Source organism: Micromys minutus, assembly GCF_963924665.1.
Source record: "Micromys minutus genome assembly, chromosome: 15".
NCBI lineage: Eukaryota > Metazoa > Chordata > Mammalia > Rodentia > Muridae > Micromys > Micromys minutus.
In genome coordinates, this window is record NC_137984.1 from 49,096,235 (window position 1) to 49,119,260 (window position 23,026).

The following is a 23,026-nucleotide window of genomic DNA, read 5'->3' on the forward strand; positions in this document are numbered from 1 at the left end:
GCAAGGCTGCCAGCCCAGGTTATGAAGTGAGCTCCAGGCCAGCCTGGGCCATAGCCATCCTTATCCACATCACAAGCTCCCTTCCCCCAACAAGAAAGGCTAGAAACATTTAGGATTTTCTAATTTTATTTAAATGAGTTCACATCAAACCCAAGAATCTAATCTTACATATATAATAAAGTAAGAGGAAGGCAAAAGCAAAATCAAAGCGATGTAGGTTGCACAGATAATTTCTAAATTGTAAAACTTAAACCCAAACACAACACTATTTAAGGTCAACACAGCATTTAGAGGGGGAGAAAACTATAAAGACATGTAAAATACCAAATCCCAATCTAATATCCAATTAGTAAAGCCAAATTCTTTAAGGTATATTAAAATGTTCTAGAAAGGAGAGCCAAGGTTACTAAAACTACAAAAGCAAGTTTAGAATTTTGCAGATCAGCCTTGGGGTGATGCTGCTTCCTCTGTGACCTCGGTTTCTTCTTGTGACTCAGGCTGGGCAGAGGGTTCTGAGCCTAAGGGATGGCTTTCTTCTAGTTTGGCACTCTCTTCGGAGCTCCTGTCAGCAGTAGTGGTACCTTCAGCCTCCTTGCTGGTATCAGACCCCTCATTGCTGGTGTCTGCTCCCTCATTGCAGGGAGCAGACCCCTCATTGCTGGTGTCAGCCCCCTCACTGCAGGGAGCAGACCCCTCATTGCAGGGAGCAGCCCCCTCATTGCAGGGAGCAGACCCCTCATTGCAGGTAGCAGCCCCCTCATTGCAGGGAGCAGACCCCTCATTGCTGGTGTCAGCCCCCTCATTGCAGGGAGCAGACCCCTCACTGCAAACATCAGCCTGGTCTGGCGCTGCACTCTCCACCTCCGGAGTGGATTCCGGGACACCCTCAGTGGTCTCCAGCAGGGAAGCGTCCTTGTCCTCGGTGATCTCCAGCTCAGGCTCTGAGCCGGATATGGATGTCTCCTCCGGGGCAGCTTCTGCAGGGACCTCAGAGGCGGAGGCCTGAGGCTCTTCTGGAAGCACAGCTTCCTCAGCATCTACTGATTCAGATTCCTTTACAGAAATGTCTCCAGTCTCTGAACATGCTTTCTCGGCTTCTGCCACGTGCTCCTTTTCACCTTTAAGATTTAGTTAATTAAGCAAGGTGTTAATTGGGAGAGCATGGGAGTAAAGTAAAATTACAATTTATGAATCTGCTACTAGGCCTGAGATGATCTTGAATTCCCCCCCCCCTCGCACGCGCCTCCATTTCTCAATGTTGTGATTGCCTTTACCCTCCAGAGCCATCTTGCTGGCTCTAATACAGTTTCCTAATGTCATGACAAAGAAGTTAAAGCTAAATGCTTTAGCTTTAATGTGGTGCACACTCTTGGTTCCAGCGACCCAAGGTGAAGGCAGATAGATTTTTGTGAGTTCAGGGTACAACCTGATCTACATGCTGAGAGGTTGTCTCAAAAACAAACCAAAAAACAAAAACAAACCAAAAACAAAGCAAACCCAAAGCCCCCAAACCAAACCAACTAACCAAACAAACCAGAAACAAAACAAAACAAACCAATCTCAACAAAAAACAAAACAAATAAAACCCCTGCAAATCAAAACCTGACTCCTGAGCTGCTAATATAAATTTCCTAAATAAAGATAACAGTAATTGATAATAACCTTAAAATGAAGATAGAAAACAGTATCAATTTAAAGTAATTGGCTTGGGTATAGAGAGAGGGCTCAGCCTTAAGAGCACCAGCTACACCTTCAGAGGACCAGGGTTTGGCACCCAGCACCCACGCGGTGGCTCACAACCAACTGTAATTCTGTTCCAGGGGAGCCAGATCTCTTCTGACCTCTTGTGGTGTGTGTGTGTGTGTGTGTGTGTGTGTGTGTGTGTGTGAGAGAGAGAGAGAGAGAGAGAGAGAGCAGTTAGTTATACATATAGTATACATATCTATATGCAGGCAAAACACTTACACACATAAAATAAATCTTTATGAAGTTAAAGTGAGCTATGTGAGGCAGGAAAGGGATGTCAGTGTGAAACTGTAAGCTTCCATTCTCACGGTGGCTGACTTCTCCACTGAGGACTCAGTACATGGTTCAACTCATGTGAAGTAACTTTGAGAAAGGCTGGTGCTTGTTCAAACAGAAAAAAGTCAGCGTATAATTTAAAACAATAACGAGGGGAATGAGAGGCACCGCTGAGGACACAGAGTCTGGAGTCACGTCTGCATGAGTGGATGTCTGAGAGGAGCTATCACGGCAAAGAGTTAAAGCTGCCCATCAGCAGGACATACAGGACTCGCCTTCAGTGATCAAATGCGCTCAGCCAAAACAAGTTGCTTTCCCTGAAAATTCTTTACGATGTCTCCATTATGTGGTGCAGGTAACCATATTTAAACTTGTTTCCTAATGTCTCTTTGTTGAGTGTCATCTAGCATTCCTTGGAACTCTGGGACTTTCCTTCCCAAGTGAACACCACACATAGAAATTCTTAATTAAAGTATTAAAGAGGTAAAAGAAGGAGAGAGAGAGAGAGAGAGAGAGAGAGGGAGGGAGGGAGGGGGAGAGGGAGAGGGAGAGCGAGAGGGAGGGAAAGGGAAGGAGTGAGAGAGGGAGGGAGGGAGGGAAGGAGGGAGAGAGGGAGGGAGGGAAGGAAGGAGGGAGAGAGGGAGGGAGGGAAGGAGGGAGGGAGGGAGGGAGGGAGGGAGGGAGGGAGGGAGGAAGAGGGCTAGCCAAGTGTGATGATGGTAATCCATCATTCACTCAGTGGAGGCAGGATGACCACACAATTAGGGTGATCCTGCCGTGGAGTCATGAGACCTTGTCTCTCATAAATAAACAGAATAAGAAAGTTACTTTACCTGGAAGAGGTTGTAACTCCGCCTTTGTTTGTTCTTTCGAGTCAGTTACATGTTCTGTATGTTTGACTTGCTTTGATGTGAAAGCCTTGTAAGTCTGGAAAAAAAAAGTACGCTTAGCTGTATTTCTTCCTGAGGTTTATCTCACACAAGCTCTATGAGGCCACCATTAGACGTTCAAAGAACAGTGGTGGTGCACACTGTGGGCAGAGAAAGGTGGATTTCTGTGCTCTGTGAGTTAAAGGGCAGCCTTGTCTACAAAGTGAGTTCCAGGACTACCAAGGGCTACACAAAAAAAATCCTGTCTCAAAAACAAAACAAACAGAAGAAGAAGAAGAAGAAGAAGAAGAAGAAGAAGAAGAAGAAGAAGAAGAAGAAGAAGAAGAAGAAGAAGAAGAAGAAGAAGAAGAAGAGGACGCTTAAAGAACAATTTCAGTGCCGCACAGAAGAGAAATCATGCCCACCATCATTTGAGTCAAACCCCTCCCTCCCACCCCCACCTTTTTGGAGTCAGAACCTCTCTCCATAAGGGCCTTGGCTGACCTGAAACTTGGAATGCAGACCAGACTGGCCTTGAACACAGAGTGCTGGCATGGACTAGAAAACAAGGCATATGAGTTATTTAAGTCTTTAAGCACTTACGTAATATCCGCCAGCGCTGACTGTCACACCTACAACCAGGTAATAGATCATATTGGAGCCAGATGTTCCGAGGAATTTGCTGGATGACACTCGTCGAAGAGATGCTGGGAAAACGAGTTTAAACATGGTTACTTTCCCCCAAGTAATACAGGCATCTTAAATAATTACATCTTTTATGTAGTTTCTCCTATCATCAGAGATTTTCACTTCTGGGAAAGCAATGCTAGAGGCAGGGTAGTGATCTTATCCAACAGCCTCTCCTCTGATTTGAGGGATCCTGGTGAAGCCTGCCATCTTGATGTCAGGAAGGGCAGATGTGGGTGAGGATAAAGGACAGAAGTAATCTCAACAGCCAAGTGAGATGTAAAAGAAACACATTCCTCCATACATGTCCAACAATTACTTTTTCAGAAATAGTCACTTCTCCTTTTCCTCTGTTCTTTTTGTCAGCTGCTCATTTGAGAAAAGAGGAAGGCTTGTTTTAAAAATCAAGTGCCCTATACGTAAGGATAAAATCTGTGCTAGTGGATGGGTAGAGCACATGCTCAGAATGCACTAGCCCTGGGCTCTCCCTACGTAGCCTAGCCATTCCCAGCCACACTCTTATTCATCCTCCTGTCTCAGCCCTCCCAAATCCTCCTTCTGCACTGCAGCCACAAGATGGTTTGTGATGAGACTTGAAAACAGATCTGTGATCTGGGTGTGCATTTTCTAGTTCCAGCTGCTGTGGAGGCCGAGGAGGGAGAGACAAATGGAATCTGCCTGGATCGAATAATGAAATCTCACTTCTGAGAATTTATTTAGCATGTGTGTAGAGGTTAGAGGGCAACTTGTGGGAGCTAATTTTTTTTTCTCCCACTATGTGGATCCTGAAGATAAAACCTGGGGTTCATCAGGCTTGATAATGAGTACCTGTACCTGTTAAACCAACTCTCTGACCCACATCTCATTGTTAAAACAAACAACCCTACCAAAACCCCACCCCACTTATGACATAGAAATTGTTTGCTATGCAGGAGGGCTGAGTTCCCTCCCCAGCACCATAAGTAAGTAAATAAGTAAATAAAAAAAAAAAAAAAAAAAAAAAAAAAAAAAAAAAAAAAAAAGCTCCACCTCACAACGTTTTCACACATGTGTACCACTATAGGTTTCTTATTTGACCCAGGATTCTTTTTTTTTTTTTCCTTCTGCAGCAAAACCTTTATTGCATCTTGAAGAGGAAGACCAGGATTCTTTTTTTTTTTAATATTAGGGGTCAAATCCAAGTTTTCTATTGCTGAGCAAGCTACACCCTGTACAATTCAGAAAGATCTTATTAAATAGGAAGAAATAAAAAAATTATCAACAATACAAGTAGACTTAAATACAATTTCAGCTGAGTCATTTAAAATAGCAATAAGAGAAAAATCGAATAGAAGTGTATCAAACATATTTTAGTATGTTTGATACAATGTGTGAAGAACTAGGATTTACTTTTTGTTTGTTTTGTTTGTTTCTTGAGACAGGATTTGTTTTATAATTGTATGTGTCTGAGTGTTTTGTGTATATATGTGCAACATGTGCATGTTTGGTGCCCTTGAAGAACAGAGACCGGTTTCGGTTTCTCTAGTACTGGATTATAGACTGTTTTGAGCAATCTTGTGGGTATTGGGAATCGAACCCAGATCTTCTGCAAGAGCAGCCAGTGCTCTAAACTGCTCTCCAGACTGTGATAAAATGCAGCCACATTTGTGCGACACTGCATAGCAATACTCCTATAGCAAAGGACCTCAGATGTGTGGGCTCAAGGTACATGAGAAAAGTATGCTTGAGAAAAAAAGAAAAAGACCTACAGTTGTTGAATGTTGGTGTACATCTGTGCTTCTAAGATTTGGGAGGGTGAGGCAGGGGGATGTAAGTGTTTCAGGCCAGCCTGGATAGCTAGACCTTGTTTCTATAAGGCAACAACAACAACAACAAAATCCCTAAAACCAAGTAGGCTAACAATAAATAACGGTATTTACTGAATAGGAAGATTATAAGTCATTTTTATGTTATATTTTGTCTTTCTGATATTTTCCCAATAAACTATTGTAAGTCTAAATTATTCATTAAAAGTTACATTTTACAGCAAAAGGACAAAACTTAATGATTGTTAAAACACTGAAACAAATTTTTTACTAAAGTAGGAAGTACCAATAATACATCAATTAATGCCCACAAAGGAAAACAAATTTAAGATTTCAACCAACTCCAGACCTGGTGGCCCAGACCTTTAATCCAGCAATTGGGAGGCAGAGTTAAGAGGATCTCTGAGTTTGAGGCCAGTCTGGTCTACAGAGTGAGTTCTGGACAGCTAAGTCTACACCGATAAACCCTGTCTCGAAAATTATTAGTAGTAATTGTTCAATAGAATTATTGCCTATGGGGACCTTAGATGAACCTTAGATTCAGTCTCTAGTACCACAAAAAAAAAAAAAAAAAAAAAAAAAAAAAAAAAAAAAAAAAAAAAAAAAAAAATTAGGTGAAACTTAAAATAAGGTCAGTGCCCTTGCATCCAGACTGCTAACTGCACGTTAATGTTAACAGGATATTTATTTTGATATGATGGAGTAGGAGACGGGGGGGGGGTGTAAAAAAGAATGATGCAGATGCAGGACTCAAGGGAGCACAGGAGTCTGCAACCAAGCCTCAGGACCTAGTCCCTAGTCCAGTCTGGTACCCACTGCCTCCTGCAAGCTGTTCTCTGAGCACATGCAGGTTCTGACAGGCGTGTGCCCATGCCTGGGGGGGGGGGGAGTGAAGGAGAGACTTCTGTGGTCTCATCTTTTTCTTTATCTGAACACCAGAACAGTCCCCATTATAGTAGGTTTAAAATAAATGGCTTCTTCTCACCTCTGCAAGTTGCTTTTTTATAAGGTATACATACAGAGGGGAGGCATCTTAATACTTGGGCTGCTTTTTTCAAGCAGCATTTAAAAGAATAGGTGAATAGATCTCCTTCCTGAGACCCTCCACCGCCAACACGGGCCTAATCAAAGCAGGGGAAACTGTCCAAACCAAAGCAAACCGAAACATCCTGTGGCTCATGGATTTCCACAGGCTTTCTGTCTTTCTCGCTCAAGTCCTTGCTCCGGACGCTGCCTCGGATGCCTCAAGAAGTGGGGCAAAATACAGCAAGAATTAACTTTCTAATATTCAAAGAGCTGTGCCCCGGTGAGTGATGGGCAGAGAGGGTGTGCGGTTGGGAGAGGACCCCCGCAAACCGGCCCAGAGCAGTGACACTTGTTAAGCTCCTATATTCCAGGAAGCTTCTTCCTTAGAAGATTTCCAAGAGTGCCTCATTGCCTCACGCATTCCCTAATCCGTAGCTGATGGAGCTGTAAGCTTGTCGGCAACGTCAGAAGAGTGCCCGGAGGCCGCACTTGGAAGGGATGATCCGGACCAGAAGAACCCCGGGTTTAGCACCACCGGTGTTCAGTGAACCGACTGGAGCCCACCCGCGAACACGTGAACACCTCACGTCCACCCGCCCATCCGCTCCTTTACCTCTTCAGAGAAACTAGCCGTTCATTGAATGGTCAACGTGCGATTCTAGGAGTGAGCCAGACCCTCTTCGAAGTGGTCTTTTTCACCCATATCTATTGATTATGAAGCCACTGAAGCCCTCACTTAAAAAATGAAGGAACATAACTTGCCGGAGACCCGGACTTCAAGACTGGAACCCAGGAAGTCTAATTTGGATTCAGAGGCTATCCTGAAAAAGGTTATTTCCAAAGCTTCCAAGAACTTCGGAGAGCTCGCCCCAGACCCTCCCTCACTGTTCCTACACTGGCCCAGGGCTCTGCAACTAGGTGCTGGCGGGTTCGGGGCGCTGGTCCCCATCCTTGACCCATGGAGAAGTGTGGGGCACTCACCGTCCTTCCCCAGCGGCGCGGGACCTTGGGGCGCCCTCCGGGGCAGCGCCAGAGTCTTGGACACAGCCCTGCGGAGATACATTGCCGGATGCGCTGAGATGCAGCGGTGAGCAAGCTACCCAAGCTCAGAGGGAGGAGCCTCAGGAGCGCCCCGCCCCGGGTTGGACTCGAGATCCCCTGCGTCCCAGCCCCGAGGGACCGAGGGAAGGGGATCTAGTTAGTCCTTAGCACCTTGGTCCCCTTACCCAAGTCTAGTAGCGTTGCTTTCCTAATGTTCCTGATCAGCCGCTTAATGGCTGCATCTCAGAAGAGGATAGGAGCTTAGAAGTCGCTGTTACGTGCCTGACCCGCTCTGTCTCATGGAGTGGATCTTCAGAGCACGCAGGACACGTTCAGAGAAGCGCATCTGATTCAGGATTTATGCGCAGACAGAGTTTATTCTTCAGGTGGAAGACCCTATTATCCCACAAACTGTTTTAGCATTCCTAGAAAAAGGTAGCGGAAAAGTTAACAGGCAACTTTACAGGCTCAATATTAAAGGAAGGGTAAGGTTTCCCCCTGGCGATGGCTGAGTTCTAAGCCAGCCTCTTTGTCCCGGACTTTAAAAAGTACTTACCTAGCATGGGTTCCATACCCAACAGCGCATAAAACCAGACGTGGTGGCACAAGAAGTTACTCCCAGGACTCAGGAGGGGGAGGCAGAAGGTTCAAGAGTTCAAGACCTTTGAGAACATAGATAGCATGTTTGAGAACACCGTAGGCTACACGAGATCCTGCCACAAAAACAATCAAACGAACAAGCCACTGAGGACATTAGGCGAAAAAATAAAAATCCACTAACAGGACAATTAGATAAAGGGTCCTCTGGAGGAGTAGCAAGCGCTCTTGTTTAACTAAGCCATCTCTCCAGTCTGAATTGTGAATCTTGGTTTCTTGAGACAGGTTTTCTCTGTGTAGCTCTGGGTGTCCTGAAATCCGCTCTGTAGACCAGGCGAGGGCAGCTATTTTCAGGAGCCAGGGCTACACAGAGAAACCATCTCAGGAAACCAGGAGTCCTGCCTCTGCCTCCCGAGTGTTAGGATTAAAGGCTACGCCGCTGGTACCACCACTCCGGCCAGAGTGATGAATCTTGTTGCCTTGAGAAAAGTGGCTGAGGAGAGCTCTGGAGCAAAGTGGATGTGATATATGCTCAGCCTGACGGAAGAGTCCATGCTGCGTGTCACTGCTCTTTCCGTCTGGTAAATGATATTTGTATCTGCTTTGTAAGTCCCAGATGGGAGAGACAGTACTCTGACGTTGAATACCTCTCTAAAGGCTCATGCCTCAGGGCAAAGGAACCTTCTACCCCACTCTTGTGAGCTTTGGTGGGTTCTTTTCATTTTTTTCCCCCAAACAAACAGGTTGTCAGATTTGCTGAATTTACAGCAACTTCCCGGCCACCCCAGGGCATTTTTATGTTAGTTTTTCACTGTAGCTGACTGAAGGTGCAGGCATTTCCCCAGCTGCCGGTCAGATTCTTCACTGCCCTTGAGAAAATCCTTGACATTTTTCTGTTCTGTTTAGGAAAACATCGAGGGTCAGAAATAAGTTGGCTTAAGTCAGATGACCTCCAGTTAATCTTTGTTTGTTGATAAAGATAAAAAATTGAACACAATGTAAGGGTCCAGCGCCAACAGTAACTATGATTTTACAGCTTATATTTTACAGCTTTAAGGTTTGGGGGTCTGGAGACTGCAAGCCTGGTGACCTGAGTTGGATCTCCTGAACTCACATAATGGAAACAAAAGAACCAACTCTCTGGAAGGTTGTCTTTTGACCTCCATGCACACGGTGAGAGACCAAACCTACTCTATCTCGAGACCAGCCTCCAACTTAAAGAAAAAAGGGGCTGGAGAGATGGCTCAGTGGTTAAGAGCACTGACTGCTCTTCCATAGGTCCTGAGTTCAAATCCCAGCAACCACATGGTGGCTCACAACCATCTGTAATGGGATCTGATGCCCTCTTCTGGTGTGTCTGAAGACAGCTACAGTGTATAATATAAATAAATAAAAAAAGAAAAAGAAAAGAAAGAAGGAAAAAAGCTTGAGAACTTGACGGGCAGCAAAATCCAAGCTGCAACCACATCCTAGGAAGGACCCCACAATTGTCCTTGAGCAGGGTTCCTCCCTAGCTACTTCCTAGCAACAGTGAGTCAAAGATTAGTCTGTTTTTTTTTTTTTTTTTTTTTCAGATGTACTTTCAGACTATTTGGTATTGTATATGGCCTTGCTTCAGAGTATCTGCCTGTCTGCTTATAGTCATTCTATTAGATGCTTGCCAGACTGGACACTCTCTTGTTTGCTCCTATTTTCCTATTTCAATTGTTCTGCTGAGGGTTCGAGGCTGCTCCACTTTCCCTTCCTGTCCTGCTGTGGCCGGGCTGGGTTGGAGGGGAACCCAAGCCAGAGCTTGTGATAGAGACCCTAATGCTATTGCATTTGAAGCGGCTCCTTGGTGGTCTTTTGGGGTTCACACAGGCTTCCTGATACAACAATGGCATGTGTACCTGTTGAGTTTCAAACCTGGGACAAATGGCTGAGGTGCATATTTAACATATCAAAGCAGACCTGACTCCCAGGTTCTCCCAGCATCCCCCACTCCGACTATCCAGCCCTTCCCAGCAGCTGGCTGCTCTTCCCCCAGAGGCCCTTCCATACAGAATCCAGACAATTTTTGTTACACGCCCCTTTTGTATCTTTGGCTGTTGGCTGTCGCACCTGGTTTCCCTCTCCCATCTCTCTTTCCGTCCCCTCTCTCACCTCTCTCTTCCCCTCTCCTTTGGCTCAAGTTCATGACCAGACCACTCTGGATTCTTGGAAGTATGTCTGCCTCTGCCTATGCTTCCCCTTAGCTCTAGTAAGCTTTCTCCTCTACCATACTGAGAAGTAATCATGTTCTTTCCTTTCCTTTTCATTTCTTTTTTCATTCATACGCAAACACGGTGCCCTCCACACTTAAACAAATGCACTAAAAAAATCATTTCCTAAACTCTGTAGAATACCAGAAACACGAGCTGGAAAGATGGCCCAGTGGATGGGAGTGTTTTCTGCTCTTCCAGAGGGTCAGAACTTGGTTCCCAGCACCCCCATCAGGTAGTTCACAACTTTCTTACCTCTTGTACACACACACACACACACACACACACACACACACTATATAATATATATGTATATGCATTATTATACACATATGTATATAATATTATACACATGTATATATAATATATAATATATAATATATATATATATATATATATATATATATATATAGAGAGAGAGAGAGAGAGAGAGAGAGAGAGAGAGAGAAACATTTCTTTAAAAGGCTGGAGTGATGGCTCAAGGGTGAAGAGAACTGACTGCTTTTCCACAGGACCTGGGTTCAATTTTCAGCATTCACATATCAGCTTCCAACTGTCTAATAAGTCTAGTTCCAGGGAATCTGATACTCACCAACATACAGGCACACATGCAAGCAAAATATTCATGTACATAAAATAAATAAAAACAATATAAAAAAGCAAGAATGGACTGGAGAGATGGTTCATTGGTTAATGGCACTGACTGCTCTTCCAGAGGTCCTGAGTTCAAATCCCAGCAACCACATGGTGGCTCACAACCATCTGTAATGGGATCTGATGTCCTCTTCTGGTGTATCTGAAGACAGCTACAGTGTACTTATATATAATAAATCTTTTTTAAAAAGCCAGAAACAGTTAAAAGGGGGTTTTTTTGGGGGGGGGGAAGGAGAAAAGAGAATTTTTTATTTTAATTTTTAATTTAATTTTTTATATTTTAGAGACAACATCATGCTAAGTTCTAGCTGGGGACCAGATACTGAAACCATGATATGGGTGGAGCCATGACCTTCATTTTCTAGCTTTTGTTGTTTCCCAGAATCCTTTGGGTTGTAAATGGAGATAATCATGACAGTGGATCTGAGAGTTCTAGGTCAGCCTGGTCTGCATGGGGAGCTTCAGACCAACCAGAGTTAGAGCTACACAGTGAAACTCCTCATCTCTAAAAAATACAATTTCTAAAAGTCCTTTGATCTAAGTTCTTTCAGGAATCTAGAATGATTGTTCCCCCCAAGAAAGTTTTTTTTTTTTTTTTTCTTGTAGTTGTTTTTTTCTGTCTTGGAACCTAATTTGTAGATCAGACTGGCTTTGAATTCATAGAGCGTCACCTACTTTTGCCTCCTGAGTGCTTAATAAGAGTGCCACGGCCCAGCTGAGCCAGAATGATTATTGCTGATGCTCTAGCTTTTTGAGTTGTAAACCCTGGCACGATTTGCTTGCTCTGTCTCATATGGGCAGCTTGTATGTGTGTGTGTGTGTGTGTGTGTGTCCACAAGGACACAAGCATTAGTGTCCTGAGAGCTGGGCTTATAGAGTACTTCTCTTATGGTAAAAGGTTCTATTAGACAGTTATCTGTAATTGTAGATTTCTGTCTATATGCAGGTGAGGGCAGGTGAAAGATACGGCTAGAGGCTATGATTGGGCAGTGGGAAAAGAAGGCGGGCTGAGAGGGAGAGAGGGAGAAGATGCTTCCAATAGGATAGGAAGACGAACCAGATCCACATGGCTTGAAAGAGTCACAGGTAGCTACGGATATCATAGAAGGACAATAGAGTAATGTAGGGTGCATTTGCCCCAGCTAGGTGGCAGCTTGTGTTTATATCATTCCTTTTGAGTTCTTTGTGTAGGTGGTTTGTGGGTTGAGAATTTACTGATATAAATCTGACTGATAAATTATAAGCCTCTCAAGTTTTCTACACGGGGCTCGGGGTTTAGAACCAGTCTTGGCAGACTGGGCTCAGAAGGCAGATGACCCGGAATTCGAGCAGTTCGGCTGGAACCTCGGGAATTTGGGCAGACTGCGGCTTGGGGATAGCCATGGGGGCGAAGAGAGCACCTTTGCCTGTGAGTTGCTAGTGTTGGCGTGGATTGTTTTTTTAATAATTACACGCTACAGGGAATGTCTCCCTCTAAAATGAAAATGGATAAACTCAAGAGAAAGGGTCATGCAAGGTAAGCGCTCTGCAAGCCTGGCACACAGTAGATTCTGTTTATTAAGAGTATATTTTCAACTGAAACTTTGTTTCCAATGTTGCAGGTGCAGGTATCTTTATGCTTTCTGAACTCTTTAGAGTCTTTTGTTTTGTTTTGAAACAGGGTTTCTCTATTGCCTTCTGCTGTCCTAAAGCTTGCCTTTTAGAATAGGCTGGCCTCAAATTCACAGAAATCTGCCTGTCTCTGCCTCTGAGTGCTGGGAGTAAAGCCAAGCACCGCCATGGCTCAGCTACAAGGTTTTTTTTAAGTGCCTTTCTTTCTTTTTCTTTCTTTCTTTCTTTCTTTCTTTCTTTCTTCCTTCCTTTCTTTCTTTCCTTCTTTTTTTTGACAAGTGCTACTTGTTTAGAGTTAATTGACTTTTCCCCTTCAATTTCTATGTGACCCCCCCACCAGTTTCTTATAGGTGCTCTAACAAATGAAGCAACAAGAAACAATATATTTATTAACTTGAAGTTTTGTGTGTGTGTGTTTTAATTCCTTGGCTCTTGATTTCCTTCTTCCTTCAAACCCAGAAATGGTGTAGAGAGAGCTTAGGGGGTGCTGTGTGATACGTGTAAGGCCCTAGATTGGTGACTTGTACAAAACTCAAACAGAATAGCAAACATCCCAGCAATAGAGGTTTGTATTTCATATTGCCACTTAATAAAGACCCTTGTCATGATACTGGGCACAAATGGATACTCCAGTGTAATTTCATCTCAAGGTTGGACTCCTGGCAACCCTAGCTCCACCTGCAATTTTAACTCCTCTGTCAATTCTAGGGTAGACATACTTTGTCGGAGCTGAGAGGACTGAGTTGGCCAGAACCAGGCTGACACCATGGCCGGCTGTAAACTGGCAGTTTGGGAGACTAAGTTTCTGTTTTCCAGAAATGAGATCCTGTGGTCAGTCAAGGACAGCTGCAGGCATGCAGGGTATCTGAGGACACCTTGTCATCTGGCCTGAAGTAACAACAGGTAGTTAGAATGAGTAAGCGATCCCTCAGGGAGGTCTCCAGAGCCTGAGAATCAGTCCGACCCCTAGACATAAAGGTAAAAGATGGTTGCAAGCTACTGTGTGTTTGCTGGGGACTGAACTCAGGACCTCTGGAAGAACAGTCAGTGCTCTTAACCGCTGAGCCATCTCTCCAGCCCATGTTTTCAGTTTTTTGAGAAGGATCTTGTTGTGTGTAGCCGTGGCTAGTTTCAAAGCCATTAGCCCCATTTTTTAGTTTGTTACTCTGCCTGTTGTGGTTAGTAGACCAACTTTTTAAAATTTGTTTTATATATGTGAGTACACTGGAGCTGTCTTCAGACACACCAGAAGAGGGCATCAGATCCCATAACAGATGATTATGAGACACCAAATCATTACTGGGAATTGAACTCTGGACCTCTGAAGAGCAGACAGTGCCATTTTATAAAGTGAACGTTATTCTATTTTTCTGAGGATTCTAGAGATCCTACTCATGTTGCCAGGTGAGTACTTGCTTTCCCCACTGAGTCATCTTACCAGCCCAATTCCCTCTTTAAAACACCCCAGTTTCTATATCTTGATTGAAGCCAATGGAAAAGCTTCATGTGGCCACAAGTGAGCAGAAGTCACTATGGGGCTGGAGAGGAGGCTCTGCAGTTAGGATCACTGGCTTTTTAGTTCCCAGCATTCATATAGAGGCTAACATGCCCTCCTCTGACCTTAAAGGGCACCAAGACCGTGTATGGTGTGCATACATGTGGGCAAACACACACACATGCTTAAACAGACAGTCACTTCAACAAGAACCATTAAGATTCAAGTGGAGACTCTGATAGACTCTTTACTGTCACCAACAAAATAGTTCTCGGCTCTTCCGTATTTTGGGTAGTAAAGTAGTCTGTCTCTTTGGAAATCTAAATGTTTTGATAAAAAACGAGAGATGGCCATAGGGACACACTCAGGAGGCAGAGGCCAGCCTGCAGTGGACTACACTGCCAGAGATCTATAGTGAAAGCCTGCACCAAAACAAAAGAGAAAAGATGACAAGAGGGGCTCAGCAGTTAGCACTGGCTGCTTTTGTAGATGTCCAAAGTTTGGTCCCCAGGGCCCTGTCAACCACCCGTGGCTCCAGCTCTCTCCTTGGACTTCTATGACTACCAAGTGCGCAGGGTACACACACTGATATGCAAGAACTCACACATAAAACTAAATAGTGAAAAGTTAGAGAGTCCACAGCAGTGACCAGGGAGTCCATCTCTATATAGAAGAACACAAATCGTTTTATTCCTTTAATTTAACAATGCAAAGCATGTGTTGCCTTGACTGACACATATTCACATGCAACTTCTCTTCTCATATCCACAACTCTGGGTGGACAATGATCATCACATGAAGCAGACCTACAAGGAAGAGGGAAAAACACCAGTCAACCCAAGGTACTGACAATATCAAAACAGCTCTGAATAATTCATCTTAGAGTATCAGAAAAAAATCTAGGAAATATATTTATTAAATAATATCAGGGGCTGGAGAGATGGCTCAGCGGTTAAGAGCACTGACTGTTCTTCCAGAGGTCCTGAGTTCAATTCCCAGCAACCACATGGTGGCTCACAACCATCTGTAATGAGATCTGATGCCCTCTTCTGGTGTGTCTGACAATGACAATGTACTCACATACATGAAATAAATAAACAAATCTTTAAAAAAAAATAATATCAGTACTTAATTTTAAATTCATAGCAAAAATACTAAAATGGATAAAGTGGTATTAGCAAAAAAAAAAAAAGAAGCAAAAGATTTGGACAATAAACTCTGAAGTGGGGCTGGAGAGATGGCTCAGTGGTTAAGAGCACTGACTGCTCTTCCAAAGGTCTTAAATTCAATTCCCAGCAACCACATGGTGGCTCACAATTATCTGTAATGGGATCAGATGCCCTCTTCTGGTCTGTTTGAAAATAGCTACAATGTACTCACACAGAATAAATAAAATTTTAAAACTCTATTACCAATAAAAGAAAAAAAAACCACATAATACACATGTATAAAATTAAAAAAACTCTAAATTATTAAATTTCAGAGTTCTTTTTTTTTTTTTAAGATTTATTTATTTTATGTAAGTACACTGTAGCTGTCTTCAGACACACCAGAAGAGGGCACCGGATCCCATTACAGATGGTTGTGAGCCACCATGTGGTTGCTGGGATTTGAACTCAGAACCTCTGGAAGAGCAGTCGGTGTTCCTAACCACTGAGCCATCTCTCCAGCCCAATTTCAGAGTTCTTAAATAAAGAAAAACTGTTTTGTGGTTACTATGTTTATTATCTAGCAAACATAAGTTATTTTATCAACTTAACCCATAGAAACCGCAATATTTTGTTGTGGCATATGTGCATGTCTGCAAGTGTGTGCACATCTGTGGTGTGTGTACATAATCACATGAAGGCCCAAGGCTGGTGCTGGGGACCTTTGTCAATGGCTTTCCACCCTATTCATTGAGGCAGGGTTTCTTGATTGGCCCCAGAGGTCATCAGTGGATAATCTAGTTAACCATCGTATTCTGGGAACCCTCTGTTCACTTTCAGGGTTTTAGAGTTATAAACGGTTGCCATGCCAACCCTGTATTCAGATGGATTCAGAGTACTTGAGCTCTGTTCCTCATGCTTGTGTGGCAGTTGCTTTAACCACTGAGCTAACTCCTCAGACTAGAAGCTAAGATTTATTTATTTTTTTTTAATGAGAGACTTCACTTTATCAAGGACAAAGAATTTCTTTCAAATAATTTTCAGGAACAAAGTATATTACATATGTTTATGTAATATATGTATATTTTGTATGCACAGACACATTCACAAATCTCTCAAATCACAGACCATGGAAAATATATTATACTATTCATATTAGGTTTGACCTGAATTCCTCAACTGGATGCTAGCTACAGTGACAATCATAACAAAAAGGCCGAGCAGAAAAAAATTCAGAAATCCACTCCCTTCATACACTTATTTGCTGTAAAGCATTGAACTCCCAGGGCGGCTGGACACTCAGTACAGTTTGAGAACATGAGCACTAACACGGTAGACCAGAGTCCTGCTTTCATAGAGTTCATACTCAAGTATAAGACACGGCCAACACATTAGGCAACACACACAAGTTATGCTACCTTGTCCCAAGTATTAGGAACACAACGCCTAAAGTACTAGTGAAGAAGATATGACTTAATGTGGTTTTGGCTTATTTCCCTTTTTTCTCTGTTTGGGACTGGGTCTTGATGTGTAGACCAGGCTAGCCTCACACTCATCATCTCCTTGCCACTGTCTCTGTGGTACTAGCATTATAGGTGTGAATGACCCCATCCAGTGCTGGTGTGACCCTTCAGGGACACTCCTTCAATCTCACACTTAGGAGGCAGAGGCAGGGGCAGATGGGTCCTAGTCTATAGAGTGAGCTTAAAGCTATGCAGTAAGACTCAGTCTCTCTACTTAGTCCTGGTTATCCTGGAACTCACTACTTAGACCAGAATGGCCTCACTGAGATCCGTCTCCCTCTGCCCCTCTAGTGCTGGGACTAAAAGAAGTACACCACTACCCCTAGGGGTGAGACCCTGCCTCAGTCACAACGAAACAGATAAATTAACTTCCATAATCTACGTACTCTATAAATATACTTACTGTATTATTTTCAAAGTTTATTCCAATCCATTTCTTCTTTTATACTCCAAAACATCTTCATTGTGTTGGTGGATGAGCTGCAAGTTAATGGTTAAAACTAGAAATGTAAGCTTCCTGGCAGCTTAAAGAGGAAAAAACCATGTAAAAATCCTTATTAAACTGGGTAGGTTAAAACAACTAAAAAGCTAACAAATTTAAATTCTAAAATTATTAGTGGAATAATTTGTTGGCTACTACCTGACATTCAATTCAAGAATGATACAGTGGGAAGCATCTAATGAAAGAAGAATTATAAAATGTGACACTCTAGCTGTTGACTGTGTGTGTGTACATGCAATGTGTATGTATAATATGCTGTGCTTCCAATCTTAGGAGCCTGACACTGTGAGCAAATGACCAACTCCATCCCTCACCTCTAGGTATGTTAATTAGAAGTCAAAGGGTAATATGAAAGAAAAATTTTAAAAATTAAAAAAAAAGAAAGGGGGAAAAATAAAGAGAGAAGTCAGAGGGTAGCTACTTTCTTAGAACCACAGTCTGACAGACTATATAACTGGAACAATGACTAATGCAATGACAATATTCATGGGAATTGAAGATCTAATTTCAATCCTTAATACTCTCAGCAGCAATAAAGCCTTTCATCAGGAAAAACTTTCAAGCATATGCATTAACTTGGAGCTACAGAGATAGCTTTGCAGTTAAGAGCGTGGACTGCTTGCAAAGGGCCCAAGTTTGGTTCCCAGGACCAACAACAGGCAGCTCATAAACGTCTTCAGCTCCAGGGGATCCAATGAGTACCATACTCACATAAATCCACATAAAAGCTGAGGCGCCCAAGGTCAGCCCAACTTTCACCCAGTTAGGTTTCGCATTGACTGGCTCCCGGACATAGAACTTTGATCGTGTTGAAGCTGAAAATGGAGAGAGAATATGTGTTTTATTGACACAGGGGGGAAAAACCTAACATATACACTAGTGTAGTAAATTTTCTTTTGAGATAGGGGTTCTTGTAACCCAGGCTGGCCTCGAATTCCTGATTGCCTGTCTCCACTTCCTGCATGTCAGGGATTCCTGGAGAGCTCCACCATGGCTTTACTGTTATTTATCCTCTATCTGTCCAGCCCCAATGTAGACAGTCATGGAAACACAGTTCAGAGAACCGAGGCCATTCGTTCGGGGACACCAGCAGAGACAGAAGGTCGTCCTTGAGACTCAGGGTACCTTCAAAGCTTAGGCTAAAGTCTCGCCGGCCCTCATAGGCTTGGGAGGCAGCCCTGGAAGGATCTCCGTTTGTTGTCTCTTAGGCATTCAAGAGCCTGGGACAAAATACCCCAAATCCATTTGTAGAGGTCAGGGGTTAGTTTGGGGGAAAGCTGACGGCTGATGAGAAGTAGAGAACCCGGCTCGCGGACGGTGAAGGTCACTGCAGGAAGGTCTGGACCGCGACCTCCTCCTACTACAGAGATTCCAGGGTAGCTTGTGTTGGGTGAGGGTAGGTTGAAGGCCGAATGGGCCTGAAAAGACACTCACAGCAGCTCGGTAGCCGGGTTGGGGCCAGCAGCCGCGAAAACGAGCGCAGTACTATGGACGGCGCCATCTTGCCCTGCAGGCTCCACCTCTTCTCGCTTTGCTGGTTTTCGCCGAACGGGCACCGCCTTCTTCCTGCGCGCGCATCTCCGCCGGGTCGCGCAGAGCGCAGCGCCCCCTGGCAATAGAAATGGGACTCGTAGGTGGGCCAGAGTCCTTGCTACAGGACAAAGTTCCCAAGAACCCAGACTTAGGGGGCTGTGCATAAAACAAAGGGGAAAAAGAGGGTTGGGGCTGGGAAAACAGTTTGTTCATATCCAGGGTGCTTGTCAGCTTTACCACAGTGTTCGTTGTAGCTTACAGTCATTACAAGGACTGCAGGGTGTGCTGTGATTATTAGCATCAATTAAGAGATGTGCTCAAAGACAAACTTGTCAACTAAGTATTTGCAATGCCTCTTAACAGTTCCTAAAATCCACTTGTACTCAAGATCACAGTGATTCCTCTCAGTCCTGTGAGGTAGGCTCTGTTATTCACCGGGGAGAAATCCTACACCCTAGTCAAGTGCCTTACCACTGAACTACATAGCCCCACATAGTTGTTTTGAGAAAGGGTCTCACTAAGGGGCCTATGAACTTGATCCTCCTGGGATTATAGGCCGTTACCCACAGGCCCTGATAGAATTCTCATAGCTGATATATGAACGTGGTCTGACAGTCAGATGGCAGAGGTGTCCAGTGTGCGGAACCCTAGGTCTAGTGATCCCGTTAGCTTACCTAACAAGGTGGGATTGGCTATAATGCCATGCGCCTATGTAGAACAAGATACATACTGTTACGTCTCTGTGTCATTTGTGTCTACCACATTTCAACAATATATTGTTTTGTTTTTACTTAATCTCTACTATAGTTATATACCTGTAACAGAAAACTTATCCTGTAGGCTATTGGGAAGTTTAGGTGTTGTCTGGGAGTACTAAATACCCTGTTTGCCTACTCAAGACACTGTTTTCTTTTCAAATAATTTATTATTTTATGTACACTGCTGTTTTTTTTATGTTGACTGCACATATCTCTGTGTGAGAGTGTCAGATCCCCTTGGTCCTCTGGAAGAATAGCCAGTGTTCTTAACCACTGAGCTACCTCTCTAGCCCCAAGTCACTGTTCTTAAAAAAAAAAAAAAAAGCTGTTTTAATTGTTTTATGTGGAGGTTTATGTTGTGGTACGTGGATGTGTGCAGGTGCCTGCAAGGCCAGTAGCATGTCTCACCCCGGTTGGTCAGCTGGTTTAAACATTTTCATTTACTCTTGTATCTGTGTTTGCGCCTGCTTGTCAAGGGCGTCAGTGCCCTCACGTGTCTATAGAGGCCAGAAGAGGGCTCTGGATGCCCCCGAGTTGTCAAATGTGACCTGTGTGGTAGGAAACAATCCTGATCCTCCGTGAGAACGACACAACTTCTTAAATTGCTGAGTCATCTTTCCAGTTCATGACCAGCTGGGTTTTTTTTTTTTTTTTAAGATTTATTCATTTTATATATGTGAGTACACTGTAGCTGTCTTCAGACACACCAGAAGAGGGCCTCGGATCCCATTACAGATGATTGTGAAACACCATGTGGTTGCTGGAATTGAACTCAGGACCTCTGGAGGAACAGTCAGTGCTCTTAACCGCTGAGCCATCTCACGAGCCCTTTATAAAGATTTTATTTTCAGTCTTGTGTGCATGTGGTGGTGGTGAGGGTCTAAGAATGAAGCTCCCTTTGAGGACCAGAAGTGGGTATCATTCTCTCTGCATCAGGACTTATCAGTGCCTGTCAAACACAGAAGTGGGCGCTGGGAACCGAGCTTAGGCCTCTGTTAGGGAAATATGGGTTCTTAACAGTTGAGCCATCTCTCCAACCTGCAGATGACACAGTCTTGCCCAGAAAAGTGATTTGCTAAAACCTAAAGCTGTTTAGGTCCACTTTAATAGTAAAATAGGTGTCAGTAGATTTCTATGTACTTTTAGCAATTATTAATTTATTTTTTTAAGGTTTATTTTTTTTATGCATGAATAGCCTATCTGAATGTACACCTGCACTCCATCAGAGGGCATCAGATCACATGATAGATGGTTGTGAGTCACCATGTGGGTTCTGGGAATTGAACTCAGGACCTCTGGAAGAGCAGCCAGTGCTCTTAACTGCTGAGCCATCCCGCCAGCTCCTAAAATCTTTTTATTAAAATGAAAAGTCTTCTCTTTTGGTTTCAGTGTTGTGGGAGCCTCGGTTTACCATGCAGACATGGCCAAGTTCAAGAACCACACCACCTACAACCAGGCCCAGAAATGGTACAGAAATGGCATCAAGAAATCCCAGTCACCAAGATACGAATCTCTTAAGAGAGCTGACCCCAAGTTTCTGAGGAACATGTGTTTTGTCAGGAAGCACAAGAAAGTCCTGAAGAAGATGCAGGCCAGCAATACAAAGGCCGTGAGTGCACGCACAAAGGCCATCAAGGCCCTTGAGAAGCCTGAAGCCATCAAGCCTGAGATGCCAAAGAGTCCCAGCCGCAAACTCAGCTGTCTGGCTTTCATCGCTCACCCCAAGCTTGGGAAGAGGGTTTGCATCTACATGGCCAAGGGTCGTAGGCTCTGCCAAACAAAGCCCAAGGTTCAGACCAAGGCAGAGGCCAAAGCTCCAGCTCAGGCCCAGGCTTTGGCTCCAGCTCAGGCTCCCAAAGGTGCCCAGGCCCCTGTGAAGGCTCCTCAGAAAAGACTCCTGCTAAAGTGAAGACAGACAGACTGCTGTGACATACCCACCTCACACTAGTGCAGATGACCAGTGTCCTGTGCTGTTTGTACAAATAAACTTTGGAAAAAAAAGTCTTTAGCTGAATGCGGTAACTCATATCTAATCCCAGCACTTGGGTAGCTGAGGCAGGAGTGCCTCCATTTTGAAAGTAGTTTGAGCTTAATAGTGAGTCCCAGGTCAGCCTGGACTATATTGTAAAACCTCATTTTATAAAAGAATAAAGGGCGTGACCAAAAAGATAACTCAGAGTAAAGTCGCTTAGTGTCAGGCCGGAAGCCTTAAGTTCAGTTGCCCTGTCCCACATGATGGAAGGAGAGATCAAAGTTCTGAAAAAGAACAAACCGACTTTCCCCAGCATAGATCTTGAAGTTAGTGGTGTGCTTACCTGCTTCTGTGCACAGACAAGCCATTTTCTTCTGATCTCTACACGGGTGCTTTGACAAGCAAACACGTGTACACAAGTGTACATATCATACTTACACTTACTAGATAAGTGCATTTTAAAAAGCAGGGGAAAAGAAAACACATTATTGGTAGAAGGAAAAATAATCATATTGTGCTTGTGGCTAATTTTAAAACGCAAAAGATGGCTAAACAGGCTACTAAACTGTGAATGAGTTTGTAACCTAGTTTGAGCTTGCTGGCTAATGCTCAAGTTAGCAGACCAGCCTACGAATGCGCTGAGTCAGTCGCTGGCTCTCAGCTCACTGGTCTTGTCCACTCAGCAACCTGGCAGCTGAATGTGCTTTCTCCACGGTCTCACCAGAGCTTGTCCTGACACAGCTTGTGCTTGTCTTCAACAGGTTGAAACACAAGCCACAGCTTGTCTGTGCACAGAACCAGTGAGCACACCACTAACTCCAGGATCTATGCTGGGAAAGGCCACTTTGTTCTCTTTTGGAACTTTGATCCCCGTGTCCTTTTACTAGTGTATATTTTGGGGGAAGTAATGATGTACCAGGCTCAGCATGTTAGAGCTCACTGGGCCCCTACAGTTGGAGGGGGAGCTGTAGCTGAAACTCCTACCCTGAAAAGAATCCAGCCAGGAGCTAATAGCTATAGCTTAGTAGATGTCTTTCTCAACATTCATTTAAACCCTGTCCTGAACTTAAATGCTAAAAGCCTTGTTTGTAACCTAGGAAAGAGGAGATTAGAGGTAGCAGCTAGAAAACAAGGTTTAGCACTGGAGTTTTCCATGAAGAAGTGTGTTACTTAACTGATGTGTTTAAGGGGGTGAGGTAGAAAGAGCAAGAGTTGGAATGAGGAGAAAGAAGATACAGAAGTCTATAGATCAAACTCAGGACCTGAAGAGTGGCTTCTTGTATATGCAAGTTTTTATTAAACAACAACAACAAAATCAGAAGCTACCCCAAAATGTGACAGTTCTTTTGTTAAATTTGGGTGACAGTTTCCTTTTCTGATTCTTTTCTATAAAATGCATGTACAGACTGGCCCCTGGTCTCTCGTCCAAGGCAATCTTCCTGAGTGCTGGTGTTACTTCACTCGTCCTTCTGCCCTAGCCTCCCTAGCTCAGGGATTACACATGTGCACCACCACACCCAGCTGGAGAGAGCCCTTCAACCAT

General features: G+C 43.9%; 2 protein-coding genes across 2 annotated transcripts; both read right to left on the bottom strand.

The window, feature by feature from the left end:
• Positions 1-441: 441 nt before the first annotated feature.
• On the bottom strand, positions 442-7,472 carry MGARP (mitochondria localized glutamic acid rich protein; the record flags this gene model as incomplete). Its single annotated transcript, XM_080929599.1, has 4 exons — positions 442-1,118; positions 2,856-2,949; positions 3,495-3,598; positions 7,391-7,472. 4 exons carry the CDS (start codon positions 7,470-7,472, stop codon positions 442-444), a joined length of 957 nt encoding a protein of 318 aa, XP_080785725.1.
• Positions 7,473-14,709: 7,237 nt separating this feature from the next.
• NDUFC1 (NADH:ubiquinone oxidoreductase subunit C1) lies at positions 14,710-18,788 on the bottom strand. The gene is made up of 4 exons (XM_080929401.1): positions 18,655-18,788; positions 17,932-18,035; positions 17,122-17,198; positions 14,710-14,853 (listed from the first exon to the last, which is right to left on the bottom strand). The coding sequence occupies exons 1-3, from the start codon at positions 18,719-18,721 to the stop codon at positions 17,139-17,141; spliced, it is 231 nt and encodes a 76-aa protein (XP_080785527.1). The 5' UTR covers positions 18,722-18,788; the 3' UTR covers positions 14,710-14,853; positions 17,122-17,138.
• Between the last annotated feature and the right edge of the window lie 4,238 nt (positions 18,789-23,026).